General features: G+C 40.5%; 1 protein-coding gene and 1 pseudogene across 1 annotated transcript in view; both read right to left on the bottom strand.

The window, feature by feature from the left end:
- Positions 1–25,649, bottom strand: part of Col11a1 (collagen type XI alpha 1 chain) — a 229,240-nt gene that overhangs the window by 164,318 nt on the left and 39,273 nt on the right. The window contains exons 3-5 of the mRNA XM_023721700.1: positions 25,224–25,391; positions 22,449–22,662; positions 19,628–19,790 (exon numbers count right to left, since the gene is read on the bottom strand). Coding sequence (XP_023577468.1) covers positions 19,628–19,790; positions 22,449–22,662; positions 25,224–25,391 — 545 coding nt within the window. The remainder of the gene's footprint in view (positions 1–19,627; positions 19,791–22,448; positions 22,663–25,223; positions 25,392–25,649) is intronic.
- Positions 3,334–8,556, bottom strand: LOC105742931 (annotated as a pseudogene).

Below are 25,649 nucleotides of genomic sequence, written 5' to 3'. Positions count from 1 at the left end.
GCTACAAGGACAAATTGGGGCCTCAGAAAGAGTAACTCTGCTAACACTTGGTTTTCCATTTATAAAAAGCCTGAAGAACTGTAAGAAATTGTGGGAACTTATAACGCAGGTTTAGAAGATATCCATCAAGTTACTACAATTGTTACATTTGTAACAGACTGAAGGGCACTGAAAAAAAAAAAAAAAAAAAAAAAAAAAACAGCAACCACAAAAAGCATATAAACAGATTTTTTGTTTACTTACAGCAGGAGTAGTAACTGACTATATTAGGGCTTGTATTTACTAGGTGCAATAGAAATATTGCCTCATTTAATTTGTCAAACAGAACTCAAGGAAATTAGGTGAGAATATGAAAATGAATTTAACTATTAGGTGTCACAAATAGGCACTAATTAAAAATAAATGTAAGTAAACAAAATATTTTATTCTAAGCATAAATAATGAGTTTTTAGGTATGAGATTTAAGTAAATATAAAAATCATAAATGTAAAAATTATGTAAAAATCGATATAATTTGACATTTTTCAAATATATTTTTATCGCACTAGGAGAAGTTCAAGCAATTCTTGGTTTTAATCATTAATTCCATATTAAGCAACTTAAAATCTAATCATACTTCATGTCAATAATGAAAATGATAAATATATAAAAATAGCTCAGTGGCATAAGCACCTGCCTTGCAAACACAAGGCCACAAGTTTGATTCCCGGTAGCACATGCTGTGCCATCCCCAAAACCAGGCATGGTGGCACACGCCTGTAATCCCAGCACTAGGGAGGCTGAGACAGGAGGATCACTACAAGTCTGAACTGCATAGTAAGACCCTACATCAAAAGAAAAATGCTAAAAAACATTTATGTATCTTTGCACATCTATGTTTTATACATATGTATCAGAATAATACTAATTTGTATTGTTCAGTTCATTTTATCAGTTTGTATTAAGGCAAACAATTACTAAAACAACATATTTACTTCCAGTCTCATTTATTTTTCTCTCATCGCTAGGACAAAATACCCAAAACTCAAACTTACGGAAGGAAAGATTTACTTAGCTCACAGTTAGTAGAGGTTTCAGTCCATAATCAGCTGGCTCTAAGGCAGAGCGGCACGTGGCAGAGGGCAGTGTTCAAGGCAACCAAAGCAAAGGGAGAAGCAGCAGCTGCGGCAGCTGACAGGTCTCCCTCCAGCCTCACGCTGCATCCAGGCTGTCACCCGGGTGGGTGCAGCACTCACACCCCGATCCCAGCATTGGAGCACGAATTCACCACAAACCCCAGAAGCTGCCCCCTGACTGCACGGCGCTCTGCGGGGACAACTAGACACAAACCACAGCACTTCCTATTTAAGACTACTTCTATAAAACTTTAAGTTAAAAATCTAAAACCATAAAGATACTCTTAGATTCTAAAATAATTCATTTCTACCTTTAATTGCCATTTAAAATGTCTCTTCATTTAAAACCCCTTTCCTAAATAAATTCATCTGATATTATAAAATCTGCAATTCAAAATAATATAACTGAAAGCATTTAAAAACTGAAAAAGATTTTAAGATAAAATCATTTGCAACATTTGTTACCTTATCATCAAAAATACTTATATGAAAGGAAACACTAGGTATCACATAAATTTCTAACACATTTTTAACACTTGAAAGATCAGTTCATATAAGTAATACCACCATAAAGGTCAAACACTAGTAGGCCTGATTTTCACTGCTTACCACAGAAAAGTTAACAGTAGAATTTTATGTTCTTATTTTTATAGCCTCAGTCTTGGTAGTTAATTTTACGTAAAGTTGTCTTATGCAGAAAATTGGTAGTAAGGAGCGAGAACACTACTATAACTACAGAAATGCTGGGGAGTCGTTGGAAACTGGCTTGTGGAAGGATGTTGGAAAAGGCTGATGAAGTCTCTAGATAAGTCCTAACACTCTTAAGTGCAGTGTTGGAGCTGATTCTTGTCCGGCCTCTGAAGACCAAAACGCGAACAGAAATGTCGACAGTAAAGGGCAGGCTGGTGAGATTTCGGATGGAAACAGGATTCTTTCAAGAGCTGAATAAAGATCAGCCTTGTCATACCTTGGGAAAGAAAATGGATGCTTTGTGCTACAGCCCCGCGACTCCGTGGCAGGACAGATGTAACAGCGACCGTCCAATTTAACGGGGAGAGCAGGCCTCAGGGCAGCAATACTCAGGCCGCGGAGTGGATACTTTTGGCTGCTTCAAAAGGAAGTAGAGCAGGAAGATTCGGAGAAGCGATAGCCTCAAAGGGTACGAGGCAAGAAAATGTGTGCCTAGGAACAGGTGTGCAGGAATAGAGAGTGGGCCTGAACAACCTCCAGAAGAAACAACAGCAAAGGCTGCACTGGCCCAGAGGAAAGGCACGCGCAGGGAATCTCCAGAATCTTCAAGGCCCGCACCCTATCACGAGACCGTCCAGGCCCTACAAGGACAAATTTATGTCAGAGAATTTCTGAAGCAAAGTTGTTTCAGGAAAGAATGCCTGTGCCCCCTGCCTGCCCAGGGTCGCCCGGTGTTCTTGGCTGGCCCATGTGCGGCCCATGCTGGCGGCAGACGTTAGTACTGTCCACAGAATACTACTTCTGCACATGAACAGAACAAAAGCTAGGGGGTCACAGCACCTTCCGCCAACATTTTTAAAGGCCTAGGAATGTAGGGTGTCCACTAGAGTCAGACTAGCTGCAGGTACTCCTCCTGGAGCAATGCCTACTGGAGGTGAAGACTGAAGCTGAAGCAGTGTGGAGCTCCTAGGGCAAGAGGGGCCCAACCAATCTAAATGCCTGCTGGAAAAAGCTGAAAACAGCATGCAGATTGGTCTGGAAGAGCAACATTGTAGCAGCTGTGCCCTGCAAAGCTGCCCAAAGGCCTGGAAGCCTAAAGACTGTCACTTCAGAGTCCAGAAGATTTAGCATTTGCCCTGCTGAGTTTCAACCTTGCTTTGGGCCAGTTCTTCCTTTCATTTGCTATTTCTCTCTTTTGAACAGGAACATGCAGCCCTCTGCCTGCCCTGCCACTGCATTTTGGAAGTATATAACTCATGTTCCAAGTGTTAAGAGTCTCACAGCTGACATGCTGCTGTGAGTTGCAGATAACACTGTGGTCTTGGACTTCTGAGCAATGCCAGAGAAGTTAAGACTTGGGGGGAAGAAATGATCACATTCTTCACTGAGATAAAGACATGAATACCTGAGGGGCAGGATCAGAATGTTATGCTTCGGATACTGAAGTGACAACAAAAGATCACCCGTTAAAGGTTCAGGCCCCAGAGTGGCTCTACCAGAAGGCTGAAGAACTCTCAAGTTGGAGGGTCTACTGAGTATTGCTTATGTCACTGGACACAAAACTTGGAGTCACTTTCCTCTCTGCTCCAATCTCAGATGCACCTATCTGCTCTCGCATGGCTCTCTGCCGTGATGTACTGCCATCCACGGCCCTCACCTGAGGCCGAAACAAGGAGCCACCGACGTTACTCCGAACTTCCAAAACCGTCACAAACTGTCTCTCTATAAATCATCTGCCTCAGGTACCTTACTGGTAAAGTGAAATCAGTCTCCCAGGGTGATGTGCATGCTGCTTTCCGCCTTTTCCAGCAGGCATTTCTCTTACGTTAGGAGTTCCACACTGCGTTCGTATCCAGCAACCAGACTTTATTCTTAACATAGTGTAATAGCCTTACAATGAAGGTTATCAGAAGATGACTAAAATGCCTGGGCCTCCTGTCTATTCAAACTTAATATTCTCAAAATGACTATCAGAGTAATGGAAAACCTGTACTTCGTATCTAACAGACTTGTATACTTTCCAAGACAGCAGCTATCATCATAGTGTTTTTTTTCTAACATTCCAAATACTTTATAATTCTTTCTCAACTATTTTTGTCGGAAAGGAGAGCTGTGAAAATGTAGAATATTAACCTGATTGAAAACTGCATCACAGACTGTATATGAACCTTACTTCAAAAAAAAAAAAAAAATGAAGGGCCAGGGAGACAGCTCAGTGGACTCAAGTGCCTGCGTAGGCAGAGAGCAGCAGCCAAGGTTGATTCTCGGGGTGCCCTGCCAGCCTGCCAGGGTGTGCTGAGCAGCGACTGAGACTGGGCGTGGTGGTGAGCCTGCAATCCCTGCGCTTGGGAGGCCGCACACGGGAGAATCACTAGAAGTCTGATCTACCTAATGAGATCCCGTCCTAAATTACAAAATAAATAAAAGAACTGAGGAAACAAAGCCAGGTATCTAGGGGAAGCCCTCCAAGCAGAAGGACTGCTGAAGAGCGGGAGCTGCCCTGTGGCAATCGCGGATTGGCGAAGATCACGGACACAACTCCGTGCCGACCAGGAAGGAGCAGAGGGGAGCCACTGAGGGCTTCGAGGGCGCGGCGGGCGTCACCCAGGACCAGGAAGGCCTTTGAGATAACTAATACTCCCAACGAAAAGGAAGCCCGCTGGAAGGTCACATCAAGAAGCGGCCGGACTACGCACTGGCGACTCCTGCAGCAAGCTGCCGCTGACAAGAACAGGCTGCTAACCTAGACTCGCAACAGCAGCCAGGCCGGCGGACGGGGAGGACAGAGGCAGAGAGCAGAGAGGAGGACAGGCAGGCTTCAAGGCCCGGGCAGCACTACAGCCACAAGAGCGGACAGTACTCAGTGGCACTCACCACAGACCTGGCACTGTTTAAGGCTCGTGGGCAGTCATTAAAAAATTGAATGACATCATTCCTTGAAAAGATCAATTTTTTAAAAATTAATTAATTACATTCCCAATATTCTTGAGATAATAATTAACTGTGTGTTTGCTATAATACTGAAGAGGTACAGAAAAGATGGTAAGACTTTGTCCAAGATAATCTCATGGCCTTTTACTACCCTAAAACATTAATTAAAACACATAACTTTTAAACCATAAAAAGGGAGCTATTTCAACTTCTCTCATATTTCAAAGAGCTCATGTGCCAGGCATGGTGTAACACACATAATCCCAGCACTCAGGACACTGAAGCAGGAGGATCACTGTGAGTTCAGGGTCAGCCTGGGCTACACGGTGACCTCAAGTCCTGATCTACACAGGCTTGGTGACCTTGTCACAAAACAAAGTAGGGGCCGACAAGATAGCGCAGCTGACTAAAGCACCTACTTAGGCAAGCACAGTGACCACAGTTCAAATGCGTGGTACCACACGTGCTGCACCAGCCCCCCCACCCAGGGAGGGCTGAGCCAGCCAGTCTGGACATGGAGATGCACGCCTGTAATGCCAGTGCTGGGGAGGCTCACCGTGAGTCAGAGCTGCACAGTGAGACCCTGCAACAACCAAATACATACATACAATTGAGACCTATTTAGAAATTTTAAAAAACAGCTCATGTCTGTCACACCATGTGCTTACCATCTACAGAACAGTGCTAGCAATCTTAAGTATGAAGTTCTTCTGTCCTGTAATCCCACAAGTCCTGATGGGTCCCCGTGAGCTGTCAGTGCTACGTACCTTAATGTCTTGAAGTCAGCTCCCTTCTCTTCGCCTAGCATAGGCTTCCTTCTAAGGCCTTTCATTCAAACTAAAATACATAGTCAGCATTTCATACATTCTTCCTCTCCACTAGGTTCTCCTTATCCTCAACTCTTTCATTCCACCCCTCAAAAAAACCCTAAAAATCGGAACATTCAGTTCCTGCATGAAGAAATTTCTCATGTCCTATAATTTAAAGTTCAACCCTCCAGAATGATGGAATGAAGGAAAAGGAAAACAGGCTCTTACATACCCAGCAGGCCACCTCCCAAGTCTCCCCAAACCTCACTATACTTCTCAGAACTACTGTGCTAATTGCAAACATTCATCCTTTATGCATGTGTTTTTATCTTTAGGTGTTTATGTGTCATCATTCTGCACCTGGCTGTTACAAGGTCCCTTGAATATTTCTATGTCTTTATTAGGAAACAATTTCATTTTATTACAACTAGTTGTCTTTATATTTTTTGTTTAAACACAGTGCTGGAAAAATATTTATTCTGCTTTAACAGGAAATAATCAACTAATCAAATAAACACTGAGCTTTCACATGGTACCTGCTCCCTACAGGTACCCCACCTTCCCTGTACACCTTGATGCATCACTGATTTATGCATTCACTGATTGGATGCAGATCATAAGCACTCTGTCAAACCACGCTTGACACAGTTCTCGGAATGTCTAAATTAAGAGCAAATAAATCTTGCTTCCAAGAAATTCAGACTTGACTGGAAAGATATAAGTTAACAGTTAATCACAGAAAGTATCAGGGTAAACAACAAGAAAGCAAGTAGAAAGTGGCTTATTTACTGAAAAGTTAATAAAATGCTACAGACTAATAATAGACTATTAAAGGGAAAAGTTAAAAAAGGATATTTTGTCAGAAGCAATGTACACAGAGACCTAAAAAGCTCAACATAAAACTGGGCAGCACTTTGCTGCGCACTGCGGGCAGCAGAACGCCAGTGATGCAGTGATTCACAGAGCAGGACGCCAACACAAGAGCGCACGTTCCTCCGGGAGCACAAGGTGCACCCACACATGCTGGCACTGGGGTGCATACAGAGTGCTGCAAACCGCATCAGCCTCACACGCTTCTATACACTTTTTGAAGCAGTTCTAGCCAAAACTCCTACTAAATATGAAATTCTAATAAAATAATAACAAAGTTCTAAAATACACCGCATACTGCATCTCACAACACAGGGATACAGGTCTGCCCGGCCACAGGATAGCACATGGCAGCTGCAGAGTGAAGTTCACCATCTTCTAGAAAACAGAACTGGAAAACTACCCTAGAGACTCAGTGAAGGGGGTCATGAGCAGTGCAACACACTCGTGGGGAGCTCTTCACCATGGCTGTCAGGCCCAACGCAGTGTGAAGCGACAGGGACACAACTACACATCAGGTAGACAAGAGCAGAGGCTCCTTTCAACCTGTGTCAAGAACAACTCAAGAAGGGACAAAGTCAATGCATGCATGATGCCACTAGAACACAAAGAACTTTAATATCTCCTAAAACCCAAAATCAAGGGAGAGCAATTTCTCTCAAATCTCAACTTAGAAGGCAATTATTAACAGCAAATCTAAATAAAAACTGAGGTATGCTAAATTTGTTATAGTAGAAAGTAAAATTTCACATTTTAGAAAACGAATACTACATGAGCGTCATGTGCAAAATGTGATCAAAACATGCACTGAATATATACATTTGAAAATATACCTACAGGGGAACACACATCTCATTAACTCCCTCCAAGTTACTCCCACACACACTGCACAACTGACTGCACCATTCTTGCCACCTCCTGGAGACAGTACTCTTCCCTGGGGGCTCTATGAGATGAGCTAAACACCGCCAGTGCTGCTGCTCAGGCCATCCAAAAACAACGGGGATGACAAAAGCATCTCGGTGTGTTCTCGGCCCCTCAGTCACAAAACCCGGCAGGGCACGCTCCGGGCTCTTCCAGAATCTGCATGACCGTGAAAGGAAAATGGCTGGAATGATTCAGGACTCTGGGCCAGCCACGGATGCAGCTGAAGAGCTCATGGACGAGGCCATCCAGAGCTGCTGCGGAAAGTGGCCAGGAGGACAGGAAGTGTGTTTGAGGCAGGGAAAGCATTTTAAAGGTGATTAAAGATAGACTGTCTTTTACTGTAGCAATTTTTTAAAAATCAAGTATTTTTTCACAAAGAACAATTTTTAATACACCATTAATACTAATGATTAAAAGTTATTGCATAGTCTTATGCATTCATCCTAAAAGAGTTTCTGACATTATATAAAAGACAATCCTGTAAAATATGGATGGCCTTTACCAGCTTCATCTTCTCTCCTTTCTGTCTTTCCAGTGCTTTCATCCAGTGCTTTCTCACCATCCCCCTGCATCTTTTCCCTTTTGGTTAATACATAAGTGAAACACATGAAATGTGAAACCATTCAGTTGGACACTGCTCACTGTCACATCCTGTCACCTCCCCGTAAGACACTTGGTTACAGAGGCAGCATGTAGGTTCGCTGGGATCTAGTTTAAACTCAACAGGTGAGGCTTCTCTTTCTTATTTGGCCTTAGGGCGTTTCTTTTTCTTGGCTAACTTAGATTTCTTTTTTTTTTTTTTTTGGCAGAACCGAGGCTTGAACTCAGGCCCTTTCACATGTCAGGGAAGCACTTATTCCACTGAGCCATCTCCCCGGCCCTTAGACTTCTTTGCTCTAGGAGGCTGATCATCAGTCTTCAGTCCCATTTGTCATGTGACATAAATCACGGCTTTCACTGGTTCGCTGTCGACAGGGTCTTCGTGAAGATCTTTCTGGTTGGTAGAATCCATCGTTGGCTTATCGCAACGCCACCTATCTTGCTGGATTTGCTACCAATTCGAGCATCTATGTGGCAATCTGAACTTTTTCATCTCCCAATTCTCGTCTATTTATCAGTGCTCTCCAGAGATGCTGCTGCAGGCATTTCTTCTGGTTTGAATCATCGTTCTTATATTTTTTGTAGACATCATCGGTTTCCTTTAACGTTTCCATTTCCTCCTGGGCCAGAAGTGACACACGCAGCCAGGAGTCACCCTGAGCCCGGGCCAGCAACTGCCCCCCTCCCGCCCCCGCCCCGTCCCATGCAGAGTGGGAATGAGTCGAAACATCACAAGAAATGCGGCGCGCCGCACACTCCGCCACTGATCGCGCCGGGGCCCAACCAGCGAGCGACCAGCCGCTTTCCAGGCCAGCAGGAGCGTGTCAAAACGTCCAGTACTCACCACAGTTTCAACCGCTCCTCATAGACACCACTGTTTCTTCATGGAAGCCAAATGCTGTCCATTTAGGAAGAACTGCACATATATACTGTCATCCTGCATTACAGAAAGCCACCGAGTCCTATCAGTGTGCAGCGCAGCTGCGCGGCTGAACTGCCGCCTCCCCTGGCTGCGCGGCACGCCCTGGGCTTTCCACAGGCGGCTGCTGCACTGGCCTCGTGCTTCTCACAGTCGGGACTGGGAAGGAGTCTGAGCATCCGAGCTTCCAAAGGCTTCCTCAGAGCACCTATGGTGTCACGCTTCCCTTACAATCTGACATTATTTCCTGACATACGGAAAGTACATAACTTCGCTGTCTGCACAACTGCACAAAGCATGAATAGCAAAGCTAATCCTGAATAATGCTGCTTTCAGTACCACTGTAAAGAGCCAGAGATACTAACTGAAGCGCTACAGACAAGAACAAGGCTAAAGAGACCTAAGCGCACGCCATGCCTGTGTCTCTTTTTTGCTCATCTCCCTTACACTGGCAGAGCACATAAGCCACTCTGCCTCTTGCTGTCAGCTATTAGAAGCCTCTAAAATTATAAGTCTGACTACCTTACACACACATTTGTGGGTGCTATGTCAAACAAGTCTTCTATCTTCAGAAGTCAAAGTAAGTTTGTGTGGTATAGTGTGTGTGTGTGTGTGTGTGTGTGTGTGTGTTAAACAAAACTTAACCATTGGTACTGCAACACAGGATTACTAATCCACAATGGACTCTGCTGAACTAGCACCAGCATCTCATTCTGTAGACGAGGTCAAAGAGAAGTTGAGGAATTCACCAATGATCTCCAAGGCAGTTAATTTCCAAATACAAAAATCAAATCTGTCTGATCCTGAGTTCATACTGTTAATTAGTATACAAGTAATTTTAAAAAATCTCTTGGAGATGGAGACCATTCCCGTATATTGTAGTTTTTATGTGAATTTTTTCAGTAAATGTAGGAAGTAGATTAATACAAGGCTGATTAACAAGCAAGAAACACCACAAATTTTATTAAATTTATGTGTAGAGAGGAGCCATTACAAGAGGTATTGATGCTTTTAAACAAAGACCAACGAATAAATACAAATTAAAAAAAACAAATTTATTAAGAATGGCACTATACATGGATCTTTGGACTAGATAAATTCTAGGAATGTCACTGAGAGATATTGAGGGAGTGTAAAAACTCTTGAAAGACAGGAGTTGTTTATTCAAGTTCATCATCGCCTCAGTGACCACCGTCCAGTGGTTAAGGCTGTTTTCCCAATCTGGTCAGAGGCAGACACAACCCCCAAAGTATTGTTATGGCTTTCTGCATGTACAAAAGGACAAGACAATTGGCGCTTCCTGCAGCAGTATTTCCTCAGATGATTTCAGATTAAAATAATCCGTGTAACAATTAAATGCACTGCAATGTCACACCCTTATTTCCTTTGAATTAAAATGCTTGCTTATCCTCATCACCTTACTCTCTCTGCACTCAGCTTCCTTACACTGGTTGCACAGTGGCTGACAATTTGTCCTCCTCCTGCATTTCACCAAGGGAAACCATGTTTTCTGTGCCAAGTCACTTACACATTTCTGCCTTTTTTAAGGTATTTGGTAAAGGGTCTTACTACACAGCTCAGACTCGTAGTGATCCTCCTAGCACTGGGATTACAGGCTGCGCCACCGCACCCTGACTTGGTCACCAGGTGATCAAACCCAGGTCCCTGCACTTCCCTAAGCAAGCACTTAGTCCGCTGAGCTACCTCGCTCGCGCTACCTTTCTGTTTCTAAAGATCAGAGATTTTTATGAAAGACCTTCTAAATATATAGAAAGATTTATAGAAATCACTTGCGAATATAGGTTTCTATTTCAGAAATTACACAAGACCATTATACAGTTGCTTTTAAAAGGAAGTGATATGCTTTTTTTCTTTACAAAGTTATCTTAAACAACAGAAATAACAATTTGGTGGGAGCAAGTTTCCTCAATGCTATTTGAGGAATTTATTGCCTATAAGTCTGGGTTGTAATGTTAAAAAAAAAAATTCTGAGAAAATTGTAGATGGCTCAGTAGACCAAAGTGCCTGCTTTGGCAGAGCATGCAGCAGCAGGGGTTCGACCCCACCATGCTGTGCTGGCCCCGCCTCTGTGCCCAGGCGTGCTGAGATGGTGATTGCGACTAGGCATGGTTGCACGCCCCTGTAATCCCAGCACTTGGGAAGCTGAAAACAGGAGGTCACTACGAGTCCCATTTAAGTAGTGAGACCTTGAACACCCTGTAGACCCTGTACCAAATACATTAAAAAAAAAAAAAAAAAATTGTACAGGTAAGAAACTCAGATCTATATAGAGTGGAAGATAATACAAAAAAGGAATAATACAAAGATAATAACAATGAAGTAGCAGTAAGAATGTTTTAGAAATTGTAGAAAATAGTGTAGTAACATGCTATAGATGAGATATAGCATATGAATTAATATATATGAGTTGCATTGCCCATTAATCAATATCAAGCTTGGTGACTTAGATTAGGCTTAAATGTAATATGTAATTTAGAAATTTCAGGGTACCTACAGAAATATGTTTTTAAAACACAATCTATATACTATAAAAGGAGAAAGATAAGTCATAAAACATACTCCACTTAAGGCACAATAGGCAGAAAAATTGAGAAGATCCTAAGCTCTCTCATTCTCCGTGTGCCTTGCAGGCCCCATAAGGTAAGCAACTCCTCTGACACAGGTCACTGCCGCCATGATGTAGCTATGGCCAAACAGTTCCATGTAAGAACAAAGATCAATGCAAGAAAATAAGTAATTGTGGAGAGCAACGGCACTAATCAAAGGACAAGACACACTCTATTGTCTACAAGACGGACTCCGACTTTAAATATGAAGACAAATACAGATTAAATGTAAAGAAAAGGGCACGGTGTGCTAACATCAGTAAGAGACTCTGGGAAAGACTTCAGAGCAAGGAAACACTTCAAGGACACAGAAGAGCCTCACATGACAATAAATGGGTCGACACTCTACTGAAAACCTAACAACCCCCAATTCGCATGCTCCCGGCTGAGCATCAGAATTCATGGGGCACAAACTCACAGAACTTCAAGAATATATACATAAATCCCCTCGTAATGTTGGCAACTTTAACAGCTTTCTATCAGCAATGTATACAAACAGCAAGCAGAAATTAGGAAGAATGTAAATAAGCTAGTAAGTACTATTAATCAATACTATAACTAACATCTACATACTATTTCATCCAAAAATCAATTATATATCACTTCAAACTCACATGGGGCTGGAGAGACAGCTCAGCAGCTTAACCACCTGCCTGGCAAGTACAAGGTCCTGAGTTCAATCCCTGGGACCACAAAAACAAAACAAAACAAAACAATAACAACAACAAAACCCTTAAACTCACATGGACACTCACTAAATCTACTGTGCTCTGGGCTATCAAACATGCTTTGCAAATTGGGAAGGAGGATATGGTTTGGATCTTCAAGGTCCTCAGAAGTTTTGTGTTAAAAGCCTGGACACCAACCTGAGTGATTACAAGAAGGGGGTTGAAACGCTCAGGGCCTGAAGCTTGGTGGGAGAACGCAAGCTTACTAGGAGTGTGCCCCTGAGTGGACACTGACCCTGGAATCTCCCCCTGCATCCCAGCTGCCAGAGGAGAACAGCAGCTAGCCATGAGGTTCTGTAATGCCAGTCCCACTCTGACAGGGACGAGAGACTATGGACTTGGACTACTGAAGCCATAAGCCAAAATCTATCTTTCCTCCTTGTAAACTGACTTTCTTGAGTATTCTGTCACACTAGAAGAATACTAACAAACAGAAACCTGATTCTCAGAAGTAGGATTGTTGTTAAGACTATACTTGACAATGTAGTTCAGAAAGTTTTGGGATTGGGTCTTAGATCAAATTTGGAAAGTTTAGAGAATCAAGCAAAAGAAAACCTACAATGTGGTAAGCAGAGACTGACGGGTGATTCTGACCCATGCACACAAGACCAGAATTCTAACAGAAATCAGACAGAAAGGGCTGTGCTTGGGAATTTTCAGGAAAAAAAAAGGGGGGTGGGGGGATCCACTGGAAATTGCTATAGAGGTCACCTATGTTCCACACAGGCAAAGAATATGTCTTCCTTTTGACCAGGCCCTGAGACTCCTGGGAGGCTGTTTAAAGGTGAATGACTAATTAATCTAGCAGAGAAAATCTCTATACAACACAGCAATCTGGCCATGCCAAAAGCATTTCTGGTTGCTTGATCCAGCTTCACAGTGAGAATTGAAAACAATAAATGGAGTGGAATGATTTGGAAAAACTTGCAGAATGGCAGAAAACAGAGACCCTTTAATGTGAAGGGCAAAAAGTGTTCAGCTAGCAAACATTAGTACCATGAAGAAAGAGCCAACTGCTCTGCACCAGGACAACAGGAAAGATGCAGGGAGGGTACCTAAAAAGGCGGAAATAACTCTAACGTTCCATGTTGAAATGGAATTAGAAGACAGCCTCAAGTTCCAAAGTCAAAGAAAGCTGCCTAGGAACTTGTCTGCCCTGCACTCATTCTCTCAGTGAACAACCCAGGCTCCAAGGGTGCTACAACCTCCCCCAGCAGGCCCAGCTATGGCTCAAGCAGTGGCCCTTCATGCCATTATCCACACGATGCTGGTTCTGTAGATAAGCTACTGATACTTCAGGAAACGCACGGTAGGACTCATGACCCCAGCAATCATGTGTGGAGCTGTGAGAAGAGGGCCTGGGCTACCGTGGAAACCTCAGCAAGCTAGTGATGCCTAAATAGTAGAAAGGCTGCCAAAAGAAACTAAGCAACAAAGCAAGTCAGCCAAGAGCAGGCGTGTGGGCCACTGCCAGTGAGGCCGGCGGGCTGGCATGCTGAAGCCTGGGAGGTGTCCCCTCCAGGTACCCCAGGTACCAGACCCAGAGCTACAGCATCTGAGGTATGTCCTGCTGGACTGCAGTACTGCTTGTCTGGGGCCTCCTTTATATTCTCCTACTCTTCTCTTTTGGAATGCAATCCTTTAGCCTGTGCCAATATATCCTGGAAACAGGAAACTTGTTCACTTGATTTTATAGGGGTTCATGGTCAAGCTTCCTATTCAGGCTCAAAGATTTTGAACTTGACCCTCTGATTTACATAGGAAATGTTTAGTTAGACATGGGGACTCTCCGAGACGGGCTGAATGTATTGTCCGTTGTGAAATGCAGTGAATCTCTGGGGGTCAAGAGCACAATGCTGTAGCTTGCGTCTTCAATGCCCTCCAATACCCACAGTTGAGCCTGGTATCCAGTCTGTAGTGTTACAGTAACGGTGAGGGGTGTGTGTGTGTGTGTGTGTGTGTGTGGAATCTGTAGGTAGGGTCACACTGGGAGCAAACCTTGAATGGAATATTAGGGTCCTAACCTCTGTCATTCTCTGTGTGCCTTGCAGCCACCATAAGGTAAGCAATCTCCTCTGACATGTTACTGCCACCATTACCCAAGCCCAAAGATAGGGTCAGGAATCCATGAATTTAAATGCAACACAGAAAACTATAAAACACCTAGAAGAATGGACAGGAAAGAACCTATCTCACCTATATCATCTTGGGTGAAGACATAACACCAAAGGTATGATCCTTGAAAGAATAATATTTCACCTGGAATTTATTTAAAGGTAAAACTTCTACTTTGTGAAAGACAATATTAAGAATGAGAAAATAAGTGACAAACCAAGAGAAAGTATTTTTGCACAAGACACATCCAATGAAAGTACTGATATTTACATATACAAAGGACACTCAACTCTCAACAATAACAAAATAATCTGATTTAAAAATGAGCAAATGTTCTGAAAAGGCACTCTCCCTGAGACACAGATGTAAAGCCCCAGCAGGCAATGCATTCTTTAGGACACTGAAAACTACAGTGACATACCACCACATAGCTAGCTATGTGAATGGACAAATCCAGAACAGCAAGCCAAGAGGAGCTGACAAGGTATAATACAAAATCAACTCTCACTGATTCTGCTAGGAGTACAAAATGGGACAGTAACTATGGAAATTTCATTAAATGTGGCAGTTTCTATAAAACTAAAAATAACGTTCTGCTTCTCACAGAACTAAACATTCAGCAGTCCCACTCTTTGATATTTATCTAACTTATTTGAAAATTTGTTTACAAAAATACCTGTATACAAATTTCTAAAAGTTTTATGCAGTTTTCAAAATTTGAAAACAACCAAGATGATCTTCAGGTGGAAAATGAATAAAGCGCAGTATAGTCACACAGGTGGCATGAGAGATAAATAGATGCAGCGCGGACAAATTTTATTCAGAGGATTTTAGGGTGGTGAAACAATTCTGTAAGATGTGAAAATGTAACTACGTGTCATTACACATCTGTCTAAACCTACAGAGCACACAGCACCAAGAATGAACCAAACTTGATAGGACAAATAATACATGTGTCTTAAACAAGTGTAACAAGTTCAAGCACAAAGGTACAGGCATGTGGGTAGCATGAGAAAACTCTTCACTTTACGCTTAGTTTTGCTGTGAATCAAAACATTCTCTAAGAAACAAAGTGCACTTATTGGCAATCACAAAAGGGTAGTAAGCCAATGACAATGCTGAGATGATTCAAATGCTTAAATTCTCAGAAAGTCTTAAGAGCTGACACAACTTTTCTCCAGGGGTCAGAGAGCTTTACCACTGAAAAGAACACAATCATGGGAATACTTCGCATTAAGGTGGAAACTGTTTATGCTGGAAGACATTAATCTACAGATTTAAGATTCTCTTTGAATCCTCCAAAGTGATAAACTGAAACAAAGAATACCTGGATGCCTCACAATCAAACTGATGAAAACATGAAGAAAAATCTTAGTGCCGGCAGAAGCAAAAAAAATCATGAGAATAATGGTTCGAATGTGAATGAGAGAAGCCCCCAGACTAAGGCATGACATTCGTACAGCACTAACTCAACGCTGCCAACCCCGGATTCCCACGTTAGTGGAGAACACTCCTCCAGGGTAAAGGTGAAAGAATGGCCTCCTCACGCATCAGACAATTAAGTGAGCGCAGCAAATCTGCTGTCCAACGCAAACTCCAGACAGGTGAAGAACTCTAGCCAAGGCAATCTGGATTTCAAAAATGAGAATTAAAAGAAACGGCACAATACTTTCAATGCATGTAGAAATACATACGACAAATACAAAGATTAAGCTGAAGATAATATGTATAACAATATAGTATCAAGAAGGAATATTTGTGTACATGTGAAGTAGAGCTCAATGATAACCTGTTTTCCCATAAGGATAGCAAATTAGCTCAGTATACTTTAAAAAGATGTTACTGTCATTCATTGAATCATCCGAATTCAATCAACCACAAGTGAATGTATCCATACTGCACTCTACTACAGTCTCGTGCTGTATCTATCTTTTCATTAATAACAAAACATATGAACAAGGGTAGATTGGTAGAAAACTTTGAAATCAAGTAAAAACACATTCCTACCTTTTGCATAAAGCATTGTTGTAGTTATTTTAATTCTTTTGCATTTCTGCATAGCTTATGTTTATTAATTTCTACCAAAAATAGTGATTTTAATGAAGATTTCAATTGAGCTACAAATCAAAATGAAACATTTGTCATTTTGGAAAATAATGAATTTTTGTTTATTAAAACACGCTACAGCCCTCATTTATAATGGTCTTCTATATTTATTTTTATAATGTTTTCTAGTTTTATGAACTGGTGGCATGAAAACCTTTTATTTGATCTTTCCAAAAATCCTCTCCCTCTAAATATCTTTCAGTAATTCAAAAATCTTTCAATATTTTGCTGCTAATAAAAAATATTTTGAAAAAAAAATATTTTGTATCAGTGTTTTATCATAAAATCTTCATAAATTCATTTATTAGTTTAGCTATTTTTAACGCAAAGAATTACATAGTTTCAAAATAAGGATATACACTTTAAAGCTTTTATATCTTTGTCTATCTAGAGTGAGAAAGGATGTGAAATTTGTCTAACCTTTTCAAGGTACTTTATAAATCAGCAATAATCCAAGAAAAGACCCCTTTATTTATGAGACATTCAAAGAGACATACCAGGACTTACCCATATCAAAAGTGTACAAGGGTATCTGAAAATTTGCAGCTAAAAAATCATTAAAAGAAATAATCATACAGAAAGCTACACAATGGTGCATAATTAAAATAGCAACTGCTCATATGTAACGTATGAGTAAGTATACTCATACTACTATATTAAGCACTTTAAATACATCAGCTATGTTGTTTTTAAAGACTCATGGAGAGTCTATGCTCTTTAATAGAATGAAGCTTTGAAACTTACATAAAATAATTACATACAGAAAGGCAAATATTAAACTACATGCTGAGATTAAAAAATCTGGGATTTTTCATTCCAAACTTCGATCTCATAATCTAGTGTTAAAATTATGAAATGTAAATTATGAGTCTATAAAGCCACCATGACACTTTCAGTATGTTTATTGTTGAATTCTTAAAATTCACCAGATATCAATCAAATATAGGCATGTTTAAACCATTTTGTCTTACTAATTTGATACTATTTTAAAGTGTAAGGTAGTATATACATGAAATAATATACCCTCAACGACTTTTCACATAATCTGAATTACTATAATTCAGAAATGTAATTCTGATTTTTACACTAATAAATAACTGGTGTTACCACAACAACCTTATCATCCTGCTTGCCAACCACTTTACATGGTGCCAGTCTATCTCTTATCATTTCTAGATTAATATTTATATATACATTTACAAAGATTTGAAAGTCTAACATCACGTAAACAAAAATGAACACAAAACATGATTAAAAATTTTTAGTGAAATATTAACATTACATTCAGATAGAATATAGCAATTTCATGAAAAAATTAAGAACTTTTTATTTCTGATTTAAAGGCTTACACATTGGAATAACTTATTTTTGTCATATTTTATTTTCAAGTAGAAACTATAGTGTTTTGAAAGTTCATATATTCATAAAGATCTGATTCTTATATATAACTATTTGGATATGTCAATTCAATTAATACAAAACTTCATTCAATTCAAGGAATTCTCTCTAAAGTTTTCCCAAAATTTTATTAAGTAAAACTACTTTTCCTATTTACCTGGTCAAAGTTAATAAAAAAGTAAGCTGATGGTGAAAGGCTGAGCACTCATTACACTTTAAAATCGGTCACACTTGACAGCAAATAAACATTTAAAGTTTCACCGGATTTCACACATTCCAAAATGCAAGGCAGCTTAATACATTTATGTTTCAGGACTCATTACTACCACATTTACTAAGGTACCCATTAAAGAATTTCTTTTAAATTATCTTTCTTAAAGTTTTAAATTTCTACAAATATATGGAATTACTCGAAGACAGGAACGTGGTATTACAAAGCTTAAATAATTATTTGAAGGAGGGAATGAAAGAAGCAGAAAGGGTGAAAAGAAGATAAAAGAAATCACAAATTATTAAATTATGATGCTGGAAAATCAAGTTGCAGTTGTTACAGAAATACCTACTAACACCTACTAAAATAGTCTGTAAATCTATGCGTTTTTAAGATTCTAAAATATTTAAAATTATAATAATTGTTTTTAATACTCATTCTTCTAATAAACAGCTATCATTTTGCATACAATCCCTTAACTGTATTAGAGAATCTGAGAATGTCAGCACTATCAACTAAACTGGCTTATATTCAGCATAATATAATAAAGTATATTATTGTGCTACTTTCTTAGGTACACAGTAGCGGGAAAAAAAGTATTCCAAATTACCTAAAAGTGACATAAACATTAATTATATTTAGCATGTCATAAATTCCATATACACACTAAATATACTCTGAATTCTGAGTGAACACTGTCCTTTTTATGAAAGCGCACACGGGGTGTGTACAGAGTGCATCCAAGCAGGCGCATATGTTCATACACCAACACAATGCAACAACCTCCCCTTCGTACTGCGTCTCTTACTCTATATAAAGGCATGTAATTTCACTTTCTTACACTCTGAGAAATAAATGACTCAGGTGATATTAAAACAATCATAAAAATAATGAGCTACAGCTTAGAAGTGGTGAGCTTAGAATTTGAGTTTATTTGTTCTATTAAAAATGGCTGAAAATGAAAGCATTAGTTACGTGATGCGATGAGTGAAGAATTAAAAGAAATCATGCAATTACCACAGTCAGTGAAATATAACTGGAAGAAACTGCTTGTCATGATCTTTACATTATTTAAATAAAGCAATTTAAAAGCGTAAACTTCACCTTTGCTAAACAACACCTATGTTGGAAGCATTCACACACCAAAGAGCAAGGCAGAATGCAAAACTCGTCACTTCCATGAAGGACACTTCCATAGGGGGATATGAAGAAAATGAGATCTTCTCCACAGAAAATACTACCAAGTACTAAACGTAAAGCTGTCTGTCCCTCCCTAAAGACTAGCGTGCCTGTATTCAGATCAGCCAGTCTCTGGAAAGGTGTCCCAGACTGTCCAGTTGGCACTGCCTAACCACTTTGACTACACAGTAGAAAACATCACTGCTGCACCCAAAGAGGAAGAAAGTAGGTCACCTTCCAGTGACACTAAAGTTAGCAGTTCTGACAGCCCACCGGCATCGGACCAGCCAGGTCACCTTTTAGGTTTTCTACTTTGCTTTAGAACATATATTGACTGTCACTGTTACTAACTTAGTGCATCTAACTCAACTGTACTCAGCTTTAACTTCAATTTATTTTTACCTCAAAAACTTCTTCATCTAAAATCCTCGTTCCAAAAACCGTGATTCCATTGGTATCAACAATTGATCTCTCACTTCTGTCAAGTGGTTTTGTGGTTTTCTTCTTACAATCAATAATCATTGTCACAGTTTTCTTCTCAACACTGATTGCTACCCGATGCCACCTGAAAAAGCCAAGTAATTCTTTTGTAAACTCAATGATATTGGCTGCCAAACTATTATTCATGTTAAATTACTGTGTATTTTACATTTACAAAAGTTAGCTGAAATGGTACACAATTGTACATTCATTTATTCTCTGAATCAGCTGAGCAGCAGGTGACTACTTCCTGTTTACCAGCACAGTGCAGCTGCAGAAGCACAGCAGGACCAGCTGTCTAAGCCGACAACGAAGTGCCCATCCTTTGCTTCATTTTGTGTTGCTGCAACAAAAGTTCAATCTCACTGGATCCTGATGAGCGTATTCGATAGACGTTAGACAAGCACAGGTGGGCCATCGTTTCTCTCTATGTAAATGCCTGCTTCCAAAGTGGAACTCCACTCTAAGAACTCCTTGTGGTCCTGAGACTGACTATCAAGGGCGCTCTACTAGCTGAGTGACTGCTCCGGCTAGAGCGACTGAACATTCTAATTGTAAAGTAAGATGTACTGTTCTGTCTTTATTCTCATTTATTTCAAGTATTCTTGTTTTCTCTGTCCACATTAATTTCAAGACAGTTACGAATCACAATTTTGAGTAGGACCCAAGACTGAGACAGTACTTCCCCTGTGTTCCAGGGCTGCCCAGAAGTGGGAGCATGGAACGAAAGCGTTGTCAAGCCTCTTACTGCTTCAGTGAACTCAAGGTGGCAACAGAAAGTTTAGAATGGGAGACGTGGCCTTTGGACACACATCCTCCAGCCATACGGTTACAAAGTCGGTTTAGTTAACAATACCTGTTGCTAACATAAACCGCAAAGTGAAGCTCGTCTGAATTCTGCAACCTACTCTATGTTCTAATTGCTCCAAATGAAACGTGCCAGATTAGTACCCCAAATGCTTCTGGGACTAAATCCATAACGTGTCCAAGCACCTGCAGGAGTCATCTAAAAGGCCTGTCTGATGATCCCTGGCAGGGCTTCTGACGAGAACCAAGCATGGGTCCACACGCACTACTTAATCTTTGATCTTTCCACTAGCACATTCACCTAGCACAGTTCTCCTCTTGGCTAGATGGAGCAAAGATTACATAGGGAGTCACATAATACAGTGAGAGTAAAATTTATACACAGTTTGTGCCAAAAAGCCTGTGTTTTAACTTAAGCTATTTCTAGTATTGTAGGTATGTGCCAGCAATAAAAAAATAACTTGAACAAAAGAAATCATGTTAACTGTTAAAAGATGATCAGAACTCTAACCCCGGTGTTTGTGTTACATCAAGTCAACTGTGGTAACAATGGGATACCAGAATCCCACAGCATGTAACATTCAAAACACTGAATAGCCCAGAAGTGAGCAGCACGTACATGCTCAGGCAAGGGACGGCTGGCCACGGCGAGGAGCGTGACGGCTGCTTGAATAGGCGAAAGTGTACCGAATGCCATTTCCTCTGTATTTGAGGCACTGTTATGCCAGTAGGTTTCAATAAATGTCATATTGTAAAAACCAAACTGAACAACAACATAGTGCCGGCACATGGTGAGTATTTAATGAATCATTATTGAACGAGTATGTGAATGCAAAAGTGAATAAATATTATGTATTAATTTATATCACTATATCATTAAGAAAATATTTTGCCACTGTGAGATATGTAAATATAAATTCTTGTTTGATAATTAATAAAAAATATTAATTCAATATTTGTCATAACATATTAGCAATGTGTTCAGATTAAACACTATTATTTTTAAGTAAGATATGGGTAGCAACACATTTTTTTAGTTAAAAGAGCAAGATGAAGTTTTTCAAAATGTAAATATATGATACATGTAATATTTAGTATTGTCTTAAAAAGAAAACATATACAGCATTCTATTTTATTGGTCTGTAGGATAGTAACAGAAATTACTGTGAAAGCTCAATTTCCCCAACCCTGTTACTTGCTTTCGCTGTGGCCCTGACAAACACAGGACGAATGCACTGTCTCTGTTCTGGTACTTACGCGCCTACTGCACCTCTGCACGCTGCTATTCCATGACTCAGACGTGCTACCCGAGCCTGACTACCTCAGCCTAAATGTAAACCCCACTTCTACCACCTTCCAACCTTATGACCTTAAATTTTCTGTGCCTCGATTTTCTTATCTGTAATTTCACTAACATTATTTTCTGTAAACAACTGTGACAAATCAGTTAATTACATATTATGTGCTTACAACAGTACACAGCATATATCAAATGTCATTTAGAACTTTCTATAATATACTAATATTCCTGGTTTAGAAAAAGTCACGTTAGACTACTTCCCTGCTTTAAAAGTTCCAGTGACTTCTCTTACTGAAAACAGTACACAAAATCCCTGAAAACCCCCCCTGCGCGCACCCCTGCTGGCCCCCCGCCAGCCTCCACCTGAGCATGCCCTGCTCCCCGGCACAGGCGGGCCACGCGGGCCCGGCCAGAGGCTGCTCCGGCTGCCCCCGCAGCACAGGCTCGCCACGCTCAGCCTAAGGCCATGCCTGCTCCACACCGGCTCAGGCTGCCTGACGCGGAGCACACTTATTAGGTTAAGCTGTTTCCTTTTTACTGTCTTCACAAGCACCTAGTAAAATTCATCACAGACATTCGTCGGACAGCTGAAAGAACTGTCTTCAGCACAACACGCACGCTCCCCACGTCACTCACTTCCCATCAGCGATGTTAACAGTTCTGAAGAGGGGATAGTCTTCTGGGGCAGGCTTTCCAGTGTGGTCTTCGAACAGAAAAACAGGTGACCTCCCAACCTCAACGCCAACTTGCTGAATGCCGTGCTCGTTATAGATGGACAAAAGGAAAGACTGAATTCCTTTTTTGGGTCTTACTGTAAACAATATTGAAAAATCCTCGGGAAAACTTCCACCTGAGAAGAGGTCAAAGAGTTAGAAATTCTGAATTTGCACATTGTTCCCGTGACAAAGCATTATTTTATAACTTTCTATAAGGCCCAAGCAAACAATCATCTCAATTTAATGGTGACGCTTAAGAACCAGTAGGGCGTGATACAGCTCGATGTGCCAGGTCCCAGCAGGCGCTGCGCTGGGGACATGAGCCCAAGGCAGCAATGCACAGAAGAGGACTCTGAAGGGGACTGGACCATGCAGTCTGTCCTGGCTGCAGAGTCACTCTCGGTGAGCTCTTAGCGACGGGAGAGCGTGCTGGGGCGCAGCCTGAGCCACCGCTCGTCCCCCTGGCACTCTCCGCTCACTCTCTCGTCCCTCTGCTTGCGGCTTCCGGGGCAAGCCATCTTCCTCCCCTGCCCCTCTGCCATGACAGCCCACCCAAAGGCAGTTTCCGTAGTGTAGTGGTTATCACCTTCGCCTCACATGACAGCCCACCCTATCTGAGGCCCAGAAATAATGGAGCAAGCATCGTCAGCTACAGCCCTGCGATCCTGAGCCACAGTAATGCTTTCTTCCTTCCAGCTGCTTTCTTCGGGAACTTTTCACAGCAGTGAAGAGCACACAGGGTAGGCATGGTCAGACTCTGACTCATATTTTCACTATACAGCTGATCCAAATAATATTCAAATTTTAAAGTCACTCACTTAAAACATAATTATGTGAAACTGCATTGAAAGTGTGGAAACACGATCATGATGCCAGTACAATATCAAATCAAGGAAAGTTCTCGTAAAAGTTATTACTGGAGCAGGAGAGATGGCTCAGTAAAATAAGTGCTTCCCTGGCAAGCACAAGGGTCTGAGTTCAATCCCCAGTTCCGCAAAAAAAAAAAAAAAAAAAAAAGTTATTACTACTTTCAGTGCAGGTTTGTATTATCTGGCTTTGGCTTTCTCTAGTGCACAGCCACACATTCCCTCTTTAAATAGGCATTTCAGGGGCCGTGGAGATGGCTCAGTGGAATAAGCGCTTCCCTGGCAAGTGCAAGTGCCTGAGTTCAATCCCCGGTTCTGCCAAATAAATAAATTTCAATGACATGATCTAGAAGTGTATTACTTTCATCATTTCTTCAAAAGCTAGAGAGATTTTGATCAGTTGCTCCTACCACAAAATAGAAAATGCATATATAATTATAAATCATAACTATTAAGTGCTTGGCTAACGTGCCTCTCAGTGCAAGAGGCATATTTTGTCCTTTTTCTTTTCTTTTTCTTCCATAGGCACATCCGCAAATATCTGACATAAGGGGTGACACAGATGGTTCTTAAACATTTGTTACATATATCAGTTACGTGAGTACCCTAAGAATATCCCAAACAGTTAGGCAATACCTTCTTATATAAATTGTGGGTTTTATTTCTCTCAGATTTACATATATATCTTATTGCATCCTTCTTTTATTCCGCTACAGAAAACAGGCAACATTATTTGGAAATGAGATTACTTCTGTTAAACATCATCCATGTGTACAAGAGGTGTATGCCCACGTAAAAGTGGCAATATTTGGAAAACTATGAAACAGTGGTTAAGGAAGTACAATGTGAAAATAGGTTGCACTAACTTAGGCTAACTGAATGAAATACCAGATACCTACATAGTGGAATCCTTCAAAGTAATGAAATTAGTTTTTTAGTGGAAATTATTAAACCATGCTATAAAAGGAAAAATATCAAGCATTATAAATATATCTTAAGCTATAAATATGACCAAAAGTAATTAGAAAGTAGTACACTATGGCTATGAAAACTTCTGGATCTTTTCAGGCCATTAGGTTCAAGTGGACGTCCCAGGCACTAACTGGGAGCATGACGCAATCTGGTCCGCAGAGCTGTCACGCTGAGTAAGTGAGGGTGTGTCACAGAAAGCCTTTTTCAAGATGTGCTCCTAAGCATGTACACACAGATGCAATATTGAAACTCAAACTAGAAGCTGTGCACTTCAGAACTCCCTACGCTACCACAGAAAAGTCAATTTATCTAGCTCAACAGCAAGCTCTAGTCACTTCCAATGCATTTATATGTGTAATACATATATGACTAGTCCATTCCGATACACACTTTCAGACAATTAAAAATGGAACGGAAATTCAGCAAAGTATATATCTTAATTTCAGCCAAACATCTTAATGACTGTATCTGAAAAATTCTCATGCCTCCTGCTAATAACTGCTGACATTTGCAATACTTCTGCTTTTATCACTCATTAGAAAACTTGCTTTTATATCTTCTTATAACAGAAGATAGGGTATCCAAATATAGTTTTCAAAGATCATTTATTCATTTTATAAATAACACTATTTTGATATCTTAATGGTGATCTTGTAATAGTAACATTTATTATCACTTTAATAAGTCATAAAATATTTTCTTAATGTTTTATCATGTTAAAAAGTTATTATATATTCCAGTAAGCATATCTATCAGCCTATAATTTGTATCTTACAGTTATTCGCAAAGAAAACAGAAGCAGTATTAGTAGCAACAACAGTAGTAGTGAGAGCAGCAAAATAATCCTGGGAACATACCTGGAAATAACTGTTTCGTTGGGGCACTGAGTTGGGCTAACTTTGAAACTCTGTAAGCCGTATCTGAACCTCTTGAATTCTTTCTGTTTGCGCAAAATCCTGTTGTTTTTGATATTCCCTCTGGAGAACTGTGAAAATCTAGTGCTTTTAGTACATCAACAGGAGCAGCTGAAAAATAAGTTGGAAAAGTAACTGAAAAAAAAATCTGATACATGAACAAGTATTTTAATAACAGAAAATAGTACATCGTTGCATTCCTGAAAGCTATTACTGAGCCTCACTGACACTAGGGCAGGAGACTGGGGAGTAGAGCTACAGGCAGTAATGTAAACTGTAAAGTCACTTTGCAATGTAAACTGGCTTAAATCTGAATAAAACTGTGGATAAGCAAAACAGGCTTTTAAATGTGTTTTTGTATCTGGAATT

The sequence above is a fragment of the Octodon degus genome, unplaced genomic scaffold (assembly GCF_000260255.1).
Source record: "Octodon degus isolate 3935 unplaced genomic scaffold, OctDeg1.0 scaffold00084, whole genome shotgun sequence".
In the NCBI taxonomy this organism is placed as follows: Eukaryota; Metazoa; Chordata; class Mammalia; order Rodentia; family Octodontidae; genus Octodon; species Octodon degus.
This window is presented reverse-complemented; position numbering and strand designations above follow the sequence as displayed.